This window comes from Leptodactylus fuscus, chromosome 1 (assembly GCF_031893055.1).
Source record: "Leptodactylus fuscus isolate aLepFus1 chromosome 1, aLepFus1.hap2, whole genome shotgun sequence".
Taxonomy (NCBI): Eukaryota; Metazoa; Chordata; class Amphibia; order Anura; family Leptodactylidae; genus Leptodactylus; species Leptodactylus fuscus.
This window is the reverse complement of record NC_134265.1, coordinates 175,062,363-175,076,867: the sequence shown is the minus strand read 5'-3', so window position 1 is coordinate 175,076,867 and position 14,505 is coordinate 175,062,363. Positions and strand designations below refer to the sequence as shown.

The following is a 14,505-nucleotide window of genomic DNA, read 5'->3' as shown; positions in this document are numbered from 1 at the left end:
CTTGGGAGAAATTGCATTACAGATTGTGGAACACATTTTAAATTTTAACCCCTTTTGAATGTGGAAATTCTAGGGCTAAATGTATATCTTAGTAGCAGAATTTGAAAAGTGTAAATTTGACCAAAATTTTTTAATTATTGTGAAATGCTGAAACGGTTAAGAAACTTCCTAAATGCTGTTCTGAATTCTTTCAGGAGTGCAGTTTTGGGAATGGGGCATTTAATGGGGTTTCTATTAGAGAGGCTTTTCAAGACCCCTTCAGAACTAAACTGGTGCCTTGAAAAATGTGTTTTGGAAATATTCTTGAAAACTTGGAAAATTACTGCTTGTAAGCCTAATAATATCTAAAAAAAAAAACATTAAAGGGGTATTAAAGTTTGATTTCAACATAAAGCAGAGACAGAGGAAATTTTATCTATGAAGTCATTTGGGTATTATCACTTTCTATATGAAAGACATGCAATTTTTTTCAAGTTTGAAAAAATTTTTTCCCTGAATTTCCTATTTTTTAATAATGAAGGTCAAAACATATCGACCAAAATTTACCACTGACACTAAATACAATATGTCTTAAAAAAAACAATCTCAGAATCATTTTGATAACTTAAAGTGTCTCAGCGTTGTTACCACATAAATTGACACATCAGATTTGAAAAATAAGGCCTGGTCCTTAAGGTACTTTTGGCTGAGTCTCCTAGGGATTAATATTTCTGGGATACACAGCCCTCTTCTGGTCCTGCCACAGCATCTCAATAGGGTTAAGGTCTTGGACATGTATATTTTGTCTTGTTGCATCACCCAATGTCTCCTCAGTCTGAGGTCATGGACTGCTGCCTTTTTTGTTCTCTTTCCACAATTTTTCTATACAGCTTTGAATTCTTTGTTCAGTCAATGGTTTAAAGGTGTCCAGGTCAAGGCAGAAAACAGCTCTAAATCATTATGCTTCTTTTACCATACAACACAGGTATGATAAGGGATTTGATGGGGGTGTGCGATGTTCCTTCAAATATAGAATAGTGAATTTAATCTAATTAAGGCTATGGGCTCACGCAGTGAATTGCTGCAAAACCCCCCAAAAAAACCCAAAACGCTGAGGAAAATGAAGCAGTGGAAACGCAATGCGTTTTTTTTTGTTTTTTTTTAATTACAGAAAGTCAGCAGTTTTCCTGCCACCAATGCACTTTTTAGACAGTAGTCCAAGAAAAAAAAGAACTTGCTTGAATAATAGCAAATCAGATAAAAAGAACTTACAATAGGCTTCTCAGTCACATTGTGCTCTATTATTTTTTAATGGAAATTATAGTCTAGCAAAGCTGTATGACTGCTATTCATTCTTTATTAATAGAAGCTAAACAGAATTTAACATGTCTGTCATCTCTAAGTGACTGCTTTGTGAAATAGCTAAACTAACCTTGTTATGTTTTATATCTAGCTTAGTTTGTACTGTATGTGTCATAAACATATACCGTATATATAAATGCACACACAGACACAGTCCAATTTTTCACATAATGATATATGGTATGGTTCTGTATGATTATTATACTTGTGTTTCTAGATATTTGCCTCAAAAGCAATATAAAGGTATTTCACAAAGAGTTTTTACTATGCTGATAAGAACTCAAAATAAACATGGGAAAAGAATTAAAGCTAAGGCCCCAAGTTGCGGACATTCGTTGTTTTTTTGTTGCTGCGTGATTTTGCTGCATTTTTTTGTGCTAAAGTCAAGAGTGGCTTGAAAAGGAATGCAAAATATAAAGTAAGAACTTAGACGTTTACCTTCTGTTCCACTCCTGGCTTTGGCTCAAAAAATCGCAACAAAAACAGCAACAAAAAAATGCTGCATTTTCGCAACATGGGGCTGTACCTAAATCTGTCCCCCATTAACTTCAACAGGCGTCAACCATGAATCCTTTGTTATTTTTTTTAGCGCTGAAACTGAAAATGTCTTGAAACAGTCGTGAAACAAGATAAATAGTGGAATCTGTGGTAATCCAAGGAATAAATAATTTGCAGTATATATGCTACTTCCTTATTGAGCCAATCTGAGGATTTTACAGCAAGGTATGGCGGCTGGAAGTCTAGTTTATTCTCCTGATGCACCAATTGTAGATCACTTGATTGATCCTGCTCTACTCTAAGGAAAAGGAAGACTTCTGACCCCAAGTAGTGCTATGAAATCCTCAGATTCAGCACAACGGGATGCAGCACTGAAATGTTCACTTCAGTGGATACACGGAACATTTTGCAACCCGGTTATCTTTTTTAAGGCCAGGGCCCCACGTAGCGTAAATGCAGCAATTGGGCAAAAAACATTGCATTTTACATTATCTAGAACAGGGGTGGGCAATTAATTTTCCCATGGGGCCACATGAGAAATTGTAACTGTTCTAGAGGGCCATGTGCGCTATGGCAAATTTAGCTCCACCCACTTCTATGCTGACTCTGCCCATTCTCAATCATCTTTCCATGTGCCCCTACACAGTGTAATCCTCCTACAGTCACCCATAAATTATATGTCCCCATATTTTAATGTTTCCCTCTAAATGTCCCACACGTCCCTCTCCTGGTGCCCCAGTATAAACTAGCAGAAACTAGAGGGGACATTAAACTGGACCAGCTGGAGGGGGACATTAAACAGTGGGGATAGTTGCAGGGGTACATTAACCCCTTCCCGACATGCGCCGTAATAGTACGGCGCATGTCGGGTCTGTAACTATGGCGACCGCCCGGGAGCCGGGCGGCCGCCATAGCTGCCGGGTGTCTACTGCTTTAAGCAGTAGACAACCGGCTCTAATGCTTCCGATCGGTCCCCGGACCGATCGGAGGCATTAACCCCTCCGGCGCCGCGGTCAAAGGCGCCGGAGGTGCCATTTTCCCGGCGGCGCATGGGTGCCGCCATTTTGTCCGATATCGCCGGCTCCTGGAGCATGCTCCATGGCCAACGTCATGTTGCCATGACAGCCGGGAGCCTGTACAAGGCTCCGAGGCTTGTCTGCAAATTGTCTCTTTTGCAGGCTGGTCTATGCAGCCTGCAAAAGAGAGGATGATTTTTTGCAAAAAAAAAAAATTAAAAAAAAATATTAAAAAATATAAAAAGTATTAAAAGTTCAAATCACCCCCCTTTACCTAGAACACATATAAAAGTAGTTAAAAACTGTGAAACATATACATGTTAGGTATCCCCGCGTCCGAAATCACCCGCTCTACAAATCTATAAAAATATTTTTCCTGTTCGGTAAACGCCGTAGCGGGAAAAATAGTCAAAAGTGCCAAACCGCCATTTTTTCACTGTTTTGATTCTGATAAAAATTTGAATAAAAAGTGATCAAAGCAATAACATTTCCCGAAAATGGTAGAACTAAAAAGTACACCTGGCCCCGCAAAAAAAAGACGCCCTATGCATCCCCGTACACTTATGTATAAAAAAGTTACGGCCGTCGGAATATGGCGACTTTTAGAAAAAATATTTTTTAACACAGTTTTGGAATTTTTTTAAGGGGTCAAAATGTAAATTAAACCATATAAATGTGGTATCCCTGGAACCGTACCAAAACACAGAATATAGGGGACATGTCATTTTGGCTGCACAGTGAACGCCGTAAAACCAAAGCCCATAAGAAAGTTGCAGAAATGCATTTTTTCTTCAAATCCACCCCATTCTGAATTTTTTTCCTGCTTCCCAGTACATTATATAGAATAATTAATGGTGGTATCATGAAGAAAAATTTGTCCCGCAAAAATTAAGACCTCATATGGCTCTGGGAGCGGAGAAATAAAAAAGTTATGGGGTTTAGAAGGAGGGGAGTCAAAAACGAAAAAAGGAAAATCAAAAAATGCCATCGGCGGAAAGGGGTTAAACTGGGGGCAACTAGAGGCAGACATGTCCCCCTCCAGCTACCCCCATGGTTTAATATCCTCCTCCAGCTGCCCCAGTTTAATATCACCCTCCAAAGATTAATGACACTTAGCCTTCAACCGTCAAAAAGATAACAAAAACATTGTTATACCAAATGGACCAACTGGTCAGAATATTGTCAAGGACAGATTCTGTTGGGGAAGTTGGAGTTTTGAGAAAAACAGACTCACTTGCTAATCCTGTGCCTCTTCACACGCAGCTCAAGGCCAGGTAATGCTAAAAAATGAAATTGGAGGGACCCTTTATGTGACTTTCAATAAAGATGATATACTAAGTGGGACAAAACAAAATGTATAGGATATTTAACAGGGCATTTATACACTGGATGAGTTTGTTAAACTTTCCAAATTAACCCTATATTCACATGACCGTGGTACAAGACTGACATGAAAATGAACATTGTTTTATGTCTGTTTTGTGCCCGAGGGGTGCCTGTTTTCACAGATCCCTCCTCCATTTGAGTGTATTAAGGAATCCATGAAAATGGGTAAAAGTGGGTCATGGACGGTCAAAAAAATTGGTCATGTGAATAGCCCCCATTCACATACAGTACAGTGAATTTAATGCATTAAAAAAAACATGGCTGTTACATGGTCAATTATCATGTGAATATAGGGTAAGCTTGTGAAAATTTCTAGAAATCAATACATCATCTGAGTATTTTTCCTGTACATATATACTAGTCATCGGTAATAACTGTATTAACTGATAATAATAACTGATAATAATAAGTAATAACTGATATAACTGATAATAAGTAATAACTGATTCTAGAAAACAGAAACTTTTCCTCTTTCAAGTTGCATGTAGTTCTTCTTTAACTGCTTGCAGGCAACCTATAAGGGTAGGTTCACATACAATGATTTATCACAGAATTTTATGATTTCAAGGAGCTACACGGTGGCTCAGTGGTTAGCACTGAAGCCTTGCAGTGCTGGAATCCTGATGTTCAAATCCTGTCAAGGGCAAAAAAACATCTGCAAGGAGGTTGTATGTTCTCCCCGTGTTTGCATGGCTTTCCGTCCCATATTCTGAAAAAGACATATTGATAGGGAAAAGTTAAAAAAAAAAGTGTGCTCTATGTGGGGCTCACAATCTGCATTTAGAAAAAAAAAGAAATTTCTGATTCCATTACAGCATATGTATGCATTTTCTAATCTTCTTAGTCTTGCACTACATAAATGCGATGGTCACTTTCTGAAACAAATCAGTGATGTGTTACTAAAGCTTCACGCAGTGTCCATTCTGATGGATAAATCTGTTGTGATGGATCTCAATAGGACCTGCTCTAAAAATATTGGAACAGAAGACCAGAAGACTGTCAGATATCACACTTGGTTGTACACATGAAGCCTACTTGTTCAGAATTTGCATTGGTTACCAAAAGAATCAGCCTCTACAAGACAGTCAAAAACCTGTAAAAAGAAGACTAGGGAACAGGAAGAATAGAATAAGAATATGTGCGTTTACAGAAACCAGCATTGGGACAACGTCCATATGCATTTACACTTTGTAATAGTCTGGTGTCTAATATTGATCAGCTGAACTGTGACTTTTTAGCTTTCTTTCTATGCTTTAGTGTTGTATTTTTGGCAAATTACAAATATTACAATTTCATCTGTCAACATACTGTATATGAGGCTTCTTGGAATCCAGATTGACCACATTTAGTGGATAAACTGACTATGTAATTTGCCGACTGACTATAATGAACAATTTAATCAGCTCTTTTAGTTCTAAGTGGTTTTATTTTTAAAAAATAAATAAAATAAAACCTGGGTGTAGCCTGTAAGCCCACCACTGGACTGAGCGTTTGGCCATCAGGACCTGAGCTACAGCCTGAATTAGATACATTAAAGTTTGAGAGCAGAGTTTGTGTTAGGGTCCATTTACCATACATTATGTTTGTCATAATGGATAGAAAGAATGAATACAAATGGATGGCCATACTTTCACATAGAGATCAATGTAAAAAAAAAATGGATCCGTTTCTGCCCATTTTTTATTTTTTGAAGGATATGTGGTATACCATACTTTTTTGTCAGTCATAAAAAACAAAATCTAATCGGTTTTATATTGAGCCCTATGTAAATGGTTAACCATTTGCATGCATTATTTTTGTAAAACTGGTGTAAAAAACGTAATGTGAATGTATCTTTAACCTGAGGCACATAGATAATGCATAACTATAGTGCTTGACAAGGGGCCCATTGCTGTTTTTGCCTGAAGTAGAGATCTTCCTCCTGGTGGGAAACATACTGTTCTATGAAGAAGTTTGCAACTTTTGATGCATATTTGTACAGGTACCAGAATAATTACTGAAAACTCGTGATTCTCTGTACATGATTTACTATTATAGGAAAGAGAATGTTTGCATTTTAGTGAGTTCTAATTATTTTTTTCTAATTATCTTACAGAAAGTGAGTGAGAAGGTGGGAGGAGCTGAAGGCACCAAGCTAGATGAAGACTTCAAAGAAATGGAAAGAGTAAGTGTACACAATAGTTTGCAGGTAGATAACCATTCAGAAAAGTGACAAGTTATCTGCTAGAATCTGCAGCCCATATTTATTATTGTGTATTTTGGTTGTATTTTGATCCAGATTTAGTGCAGTTTGGTGCCAAACACTGCATCTAGTTTTAGATCGGAGCCCCAAGTGTTGGAAATGCCGCAATTTTCCTGCAGCGTTAACACCGCTGTGAAAAGTGATTGCAAAGTGGATGGGATTCATGTGAATCCCATGCCCACCCTGCGTTTCAAACCGCAATTTCCCAAACTGGCGCGGTATTGGAAATCGCAGCATGTCGATTATATCTACGGAAACTTCGGCGGCTTCCCCGTAAATATAATGGTAACAGAAAGTCCGTGAGGAAAACTTTGTGAACTTTCGGTTCAAAGCGCAGTGGGAAGAAACACAATGCCACGGTTTTTCCTGCAGTGCTTTAGGCTACGTTCATACATAGTTTTTTTGTCAGGAATTTGGTCAGGAAACTGACTCAAATTCCTTCTCCTAAAAACGCCTCACCATACAGTCCTATGGTGAGGCATTTTTAGGAGGAGGAATTTGAGTCAGTTTCCTGACCAAAAAAACTGTGTGAATGCAGCCTGCACTGTATATCATCCCATAGGGCCTTAGCCTCAAGCTATTTTTTTCCAATTAGGGGGCATTCACATGGAGTAACGTCGGGCGTGTATCACAGCCGTACACGCCGGCGTTACGGCAGACTGACGAACACTTCCCATTCACTTCAATGGGAGTGCTCGTAAACGCTGCTGTTACGAGCGCTCCCATTGAAGTGAATGGGAAGTGTTCGGCAGTCTGCCGTAACGCCGGCGTGTACGGCTCTCATACACGCCCGACGTTACTCCATGTGAATGCCCCCTTAGATTGACATTGGGCTGGGCTTAGATGGATAGGAACATGGCTTAACATTAAAGAGTGTGCACCAGAATTTCAAACAAAATTCTGTGAGAAACTAAATAAACTAAATGGTAGTATTAACTTAAACTACACAGTTAAAATGATATATCAGATTTATCATCCTGCATCAGTCACTGTGATAAATCTGACACTTTTCAAGTCTGTCTTGTTTAAACTAGGCTAGCTGCACACATCAGAGTTTCACCTATGAAACAGTCTGTTAGTTCAGTCTGTGAGTTAACAGGATTTACTGGCTTGAACGTCATGCTTGGAGTGGGACTCATAGCAGTATAGTTGTCTGTGATGCTAGGAGGTTTTTTTGGCCGATCACAAAGTCAGACATGCAGGACTTTGTAGATAATAAAGACAAGAAGTTTAAGCTCACCCAGTTGTAGTCCTTTTGGTCGGCAGCTTATAGAAAGAATCGCTTCGGGGTGCACGGCACACTCTACTCCTTGAGTGTCAAGAGATTCTTAACGAACATAGGTAAATCCGGCCACTCTCCGATAAAATTTAACTTTTATTATGTCACATCATAAAACGACAAAAAATGATGTATAGAAAAAAGGACAGTCCATAAATCCCCCTAAAAAAACGCGTCTGCGTTTTTTTAGGGGGATTTATGGACTGTCCTTTTTTCTATACATCATTTTTTGTCGTTTTATGATGTGACATAATAAAAGTTAAATTTTATCGGAGAGTGGCCGGATTTACCTATGTTCATGCAGGACTTTGTATCCGTCCAAAAAAAAAAATGGTTTCCAGGCGGAGAGGCTGCAGGCGTACACCAGCTTTAAAACGCATTCAAATTAATAGGTTTTAAAACTGTCCGCCAGGAAGCCGTCCTCTGCCCAGTTTTTCAGGGAATTGGACACAGGAGTGACGCAGGGCGGACACGGGCGCAAGTGTGAACGCCCCCTAGCTTATTCAACACGAGAAAATGTCAGTTTTTATTTTTTCAATTGGCCACTGACCTCAATGATTACAGAAAAACCCTAGCAACATGGAAATAAATGTTTCTGTCCCTATAGAAAGGTGTAAGGCTAGGTTCACATCTGCATCTGGCATGTTACACTATTTTGTCCTGTATTTTGATGGAATTTTCAACAGTAGATGTGAATATAGTCATAAGAGCCTACAACGTGGATGTCGTTACTTTTTGTGGCAAGAATAGTATTTCACTAGCACAGTCCAGAACTTTGCCAACATTGCTGTTTAGAGGCCAGTGTCAGTCAATGCCAGCATGATGTTCACTATTTCCATTATATACAGTCCTATGAAAAAGTTTGGGCACCCCTATTAATCTTAATCATTTTTTGTTCTAAATATTTTGGTGTTTGCAACAGCCATTTCAGTTTGATATATCTAATAACTGATGGACACAGTAATATTTCAGGATTGAAATGAGGTTTATTGTACTAACAGAAAATGTGCAATATGCATTAAACCAAAACTTGACCGGTGCAAAAGTATGGGCACCTCAACAGAAAAGTGACATTAATATTTAGTAGATCCTCCTTTTTTCAAAGATAACAGCCTCTAGTCGCTTCCTGTAGATTTTAATCAGTTCCTGGATCCTGGATAAAGGTATTTTGGACAAACAATTCAAGTTCAGTTAAGTTAGATGGTCGCCGAGCATGGACAGCCCGCTTCAAATCATCCCACAGATGTTCAATGATATTCAGGTCTGGGGACTGGGATGGCCATTCCAGAACATTGTAATTGTTCCTCTGCATGAATGCCTGAGGATTTGGAGCGGTGTTTTGGATCATTGTCTTGCTGAAATATCCATCCCCGGCGTAACTTCAACTTCGTCACTGATTCTTGAACATTATTCTCAAGAATCTGCTGATACTGAGTGGAATCCATGCGACTCTCAACTTTAACAAGATTCCCGATGCCGGCATTGGCCACACAGCCCCAAAGCATGATGGAACCTCCACCAAATTTTACAGTGGGTAGCATGTGTTTTTCTTGGAATGCTGTTTCTTTTTGGATGCCATGCATAACGCCTTTTTTTATAACCAAACAACTCAATCTTTGTTTCCAAAATGAAGCTGCCTTGTCCAAATGTGTTTTTGCATACCTCAGGCAACTCTATTTGTGGCGTACGTGCAGAAACGGCTTCTTTCTCATCACTCTCCCATACAGCTTCTATTTGTGCAAAGTGCGCTGTATAGTTGACCGATGCACAGTGACACCATCTGCAGCAAGATGATGCTGCAGCTCTTTGGAGGTGGTCTGTGGATTGTCCTTGACTGTTCTCACCATTCTTCTTCTCTGCCTTTCTGATATTTTTCTTGGCCTGCCACTTCTGGGCTTAACAAGAACTGTCCCTGTGTGTCTTCCATTTCCTTACTATGTTCCTCACAGTGGAAACTGACAGGTTAAATCTGTGAGACAACGTTTTGTATCCTTCCCCTGAACAACTATGTTGAACAATCTTTGTTTTCAGATCATTTGAGAGCGGGCTGTCCATGTTCGGCGACCATCAAACTTAACTGAACTTGAATTGTTTTGTAGAAAGAAATGGTCCAAAATACCTTCATCCAGGATCCAGGAACTGATTAAAAGCTACAGGAAGCGACTAGAGGCTGTTATCTTTGCAAAAGGAGGATGTACTAAATATTAATGTCACTTTTCTGTTGAGGTGCCCATATTTTTGCACCGGTCAAATTTTGGTTTAATGCATATTGCGCATTTTCTGTTAGTACAATAAACCTCATTTCAATCCTGAAATATTACTGTGTCCATCAGTTATTAGATATATCAAACTGAAATGGCTGTTGCAAACACCAAAATATTTAGAACTAAAAATGATTAAGATTAATAGGGGTGCCCAAACTTTTTCATAGGACTGTAATTTATAATTTATTATAATTTCGTTAGCACAATTCTACCATTAATAAAAATGCCTTCTTATGAGAAAAATTTTGTAGAAGTTATTTCCTCCTTGTCTATTGGAACACTTGGAAAATGTGACTGAAAAAGCTAAGGCAGAAAATTACAGCTATTATGGCTCTAAATGTAATAATGAAGGAAGAAAGGCTTTGCTACAGAGTTAGCGATATCATTTGTGACTTAATTATGGAGGAAAATGACTATCGCAAACAGCCAGCGGAGAAGAAATGTGGGAAACTTGACGTTAGCAATGTGACGTGAGGATTCCTGAGACGTGTAATTCTTTATTTCATAACCCAGGAATATAATTATCCATGTAGCAATGCGGGTTCTATAGTCACCCATTGCACCTATTCACACACTGCTGTGACATACACAATGCATGTACATCACAATGCCGCCTCGCTTTTTGTTCTATGTTTGTTATTTAGAAGCTGAAATCCACTATAATTTTGCTATGTACTAGGTTATTACAACACTTGCTGACTTCTGACACCTTCCATGTGCAAACCACAATATGCTGCAAGCACAGTAACTGATAGATTGTTATCTCCAGAATGATGCCGAGCTTGATGTACATGGATATGGTTGAATTTCTGTATGTTCATTTCGTTGGTCTTAAGGGAGATAAACTGTTGCCAGAGTTTTCTGGTAGCGGCTTATTCTCTTTTCCCCATTGAGAATACATGCAGGCTTGAGTGAGCGGAGTGAAGAGCTAGCATGCAATATTTATCCACCGACTGTGCAGTAGACATTTCTTCTTTTTTAGTCAATGTATTTATTGAAAATTATTTTTCAACTTTACATGTCTTTGAAAACCACAGCGAACAATAAAGCTAGTTATAGGCTGAAAAAAGATACAGGCCCATAAAGTTCAACCTGTAATCTTAGAAGAAGATCTAGAGAACAGCAAACACAACATATTAACTAGAGTAAATTCTGGATCAACGTCTTATCTCATCTCCAAAAATCTTGTTCTTTGTAGATAGATTAATGATTAATCTTCAGTGTAATTTGTTATTAACACTTTGTGTATGATCTGATTCCCCCTCCCTCCTACCAGTTGCTTTATGCTGGTCCGGTAACTATTGCAATCCGAAGCCCTGCCATAGAAATACAGATACTAAGATTAACCTTTTTTTGTTTTTTACACTCCACCTTTCAAAAGCCATAGCTTTTTTTTATTTTTTCCTTCACAGAGCTGTATGAGGGCTTAATTTTGTAATTCATAATGGTACCATTTAATATTCCATACGATGTACTGGGAAAAATTGTGGTGGAATTAGTGAAAAACTGCATTTGCACAACTTTCTTAAGGGCTTCATTTATACAGCATTCACAGTGCAAACAAAATAACATCTTATATGTATTCTGTGGGTTGGTATGATTGTTTATACCATTTTGGGAAAGGTCTGATGTTAACGCTGCTGTTATAGATGGCAAATTGTGGTTGCTAGCTTCATTATACTGTAAATGATCATGGGAAGAATATGCAAATCTGTCTTCCATGATGTCATTAGGAAGTCAGCTGCTGCCTCAGTATTGCAAACCAATAGAGGGCGCTCACTGGAATGTGCAAGCCTGTCTTCCCTGATGTAGTTAGAAGACAGAGTTCCAGTGAAATAACCCAATAAATGCTGCTCCCTTTTGCATCATGCTCGACCTTCTAAGAGGCCTTTGTTTTGCAATGACGCTGGGATTATTACCAGGTATAGTCTCTCAATCGAGGACGGCCGTTTCGATGTACTTGCATCTCATCAGCTCGATGTAGAGAGGACTATAACCTGGTAGAGGTGAGAGGCTTAGACAGGGTTAAGGGGATATTGTAACTCCTTGGGGAGAGACCACCATATAGGTGTGTGGAGACTTATTAAGCCTTTAGCACTCCACTTTGCAAAGTATCATGGGAAGAATATGCAAATCTGTCTTCCATGATGTAATTAGGAAGTCAGCTGCTGCCTCAGTATTGCAAACCAATAGAGGGCGCTCACTGAAATGTGCAATCCTGTCTTCCCTTTATACTGTAAATGAATAATATCAAGGTACCATGACTAAGGGTAAGTTCACACGATGTAACGTTGAGCGTGATCTGGCACGTATACGGCGTGTCAGAGTTTGCGTGCCGTAAAAGATCCCATTGATTTCAATGGGAGTTAGGAGCATATACGCTGCGTTATTTTGCGCCCATGATTTTGCGGCCGCAAAATCAATGGGAGCATTTTGAGCGCATCATCTGTCGGTACGTGTATACATGCCAGATCACACTCAACGTTACATCGTGTGAACTTACCCTAAAAACTAAAAGGCCAGTTGCTTTTTTGTGCTGTTTGTACTCAGGTCATTGCCGAAGCTAATGGTTACAAACATGACTACAAACATAATGTTGTCAACAGGTATCATTAGGGACTTTTAGCAGCATAGAATGGGCTTGTGTCATTCCAGTTCCTAGATAATATATACAGAATTTCAGCATTAATTTATTGGACACCATCAGTTCCTTTCTTCATTGATGGGCTGCGGTGTATCTTTATCATTATGTCTTTGAAGTGTGGAAGCACCCAGAAGAAACTCATGCAAAAGTGACAAAGAACATACAAACTCCTTTCAGATGTTGTTCTTGGTCAAGTTTAAACCTAGTACTCCAACACAGAAGAGCAGCAGTGCTAACCACTGAGCCTCCACTTTGCTCTTTCGGTCATACACTCTGGATTATCTACCTTCAAATTCAGACAGAAGTAGATCAGCATATATGTTTAACTTCAGATCCCAGTAGCCCTGACAGCACAAGACCGGTACATCATGAAAATGACAGCAGATAAATGCAAAGAGATGACTGGTTAGAGACAGAAGTGATGGTTGGAGAAGAGCCTTTGTCAAAGAGAAAAAAGATAATCAACTACCTGGAGCCCACAGTGTACCAGGAGCAAGTGGAATACTCAGAGGAAACCAAGATTGAAAGACATTTATTCCATTTTCTTGACTAAAAGAAAAATAGCAGTAAGATAAGCGGTCCATGTTCTAGAGGTCGGTCCTGTACTGAGAGCTGGAGAGCTAACTGCCAGTGATCAAGTGTCATCCTTGGGGGAATGGGGGAACAAATTTGTAAAGTGGATTTTTTTCAGAAAGAATCACTGTTAGCAGAAAGGAAAACTATCGGTAATAAGAATTCTGTATTGTTTGTGATAGTTCTGATAATATTAAATATTGGCATTCCAAAACGCCTGCCTTCGCTTCTCACAGCATTCTAAAAATGGGAAATGAAGCTCGCCCTATGTAATTGCTGCTTAAGGAGTTTCCAAATACAGTGCAGGAATTGTCTGGTCAGATAACAAACGTAATAAGCTATATAAAATCCCACACAGCTCCGGCTGATATAGTCTAAGGCAGGGGGACACAACCTCTTTTAGTAAAAGGTCCATGCTGAACAGCAGCTGACTATAAGACGGACAAGAAAAAGTAGGAAAAAAATATTTGCTAATGTGGCATTATACCAGTGTTTCCCAACTTTTTCAGATTTGAGGCACCACTGGAAAACTTTCTTTCCTTGGGGCACCCCTACCAAATAATTTTCACCAAAGGACAAAAGCTGCAGGGTTTTGTTTGTTTTTTTTTGAGGGGGAGGAAGAGGTAGCACAGTTTTTAAATTACATCTTCTACACCAATTAGTTACACTTGTAAATTTAGAAAAACCTCACCAAAACCCATATCAAAAATGCATACATTTTTCCATTGCAAATTGTGACTGCATTACAACTTTTGAACAATTGAATGTTCAAAGCTACACCAAACTCCTATAATGCTCCCCAGTGGCCCGAGGCAATAATGATGTTTTCCAGGAGCCCCCAGACAAATAATAACATCCCTTGAGATCCTCAGACAAGTAATGATGTCAGGAAAGGTCCCTGCTCTCTGCGTAAGAGCCTTCGCATGTGAAGGCAGCAGGTGCTGCTAGACCAAGTGATAAGCACTTGAGGCCAGCGGGTGTTTTTTTTTCTGGCCACTGTCCTAATGAAAAAAAGTATGGGCAGGTGTCTGGACAGCTTGTGGCCAGTTGAGTATCCCTGGCCTAAAGCTGAGTTCAGATGGGGTTTATTGGTCAGGATTTTGATGCGGAATCCGCGTGAAAATCCTGATCAAAAAACGCCTCTCATTGAAATCAATGGGAACTGGTCATTTTGTTTTTCTGTGAGCGATTTGTTCCCAGTCGGGGAAAAAAAAGAAGCAACGTGCTCTTTCTTCAGGCAGATTCCATGGCTGATTCAGCCG

At 39.3% G+C, this 14,505-nt stretch overlaps 1 protein-coding gene across 1 annotated transcript in view; it reads left to right on the top strand.

Annotated features, from left to right (window-relative positions):
- SH3GL2 (SH3 domain containing GRB2 like 2, endophilin A1) overlaps window positions 1-14,505 on the top strand; it is a 115,231-nt gene that overhangs the window by 77,665 nt on the left and 23,061 nt on the right. Inside the window, exon 2 of the mRNA XM_075280280.1 lies at window positions 6,337-6,405. Coding sequence (XP_075136381.1) covers window positions 6,337-6,405 — 69 coding nt within the window. The remainder of the gene's footprint in view (window positions 1-6,336; window positions 6,406-14,505) is intronic.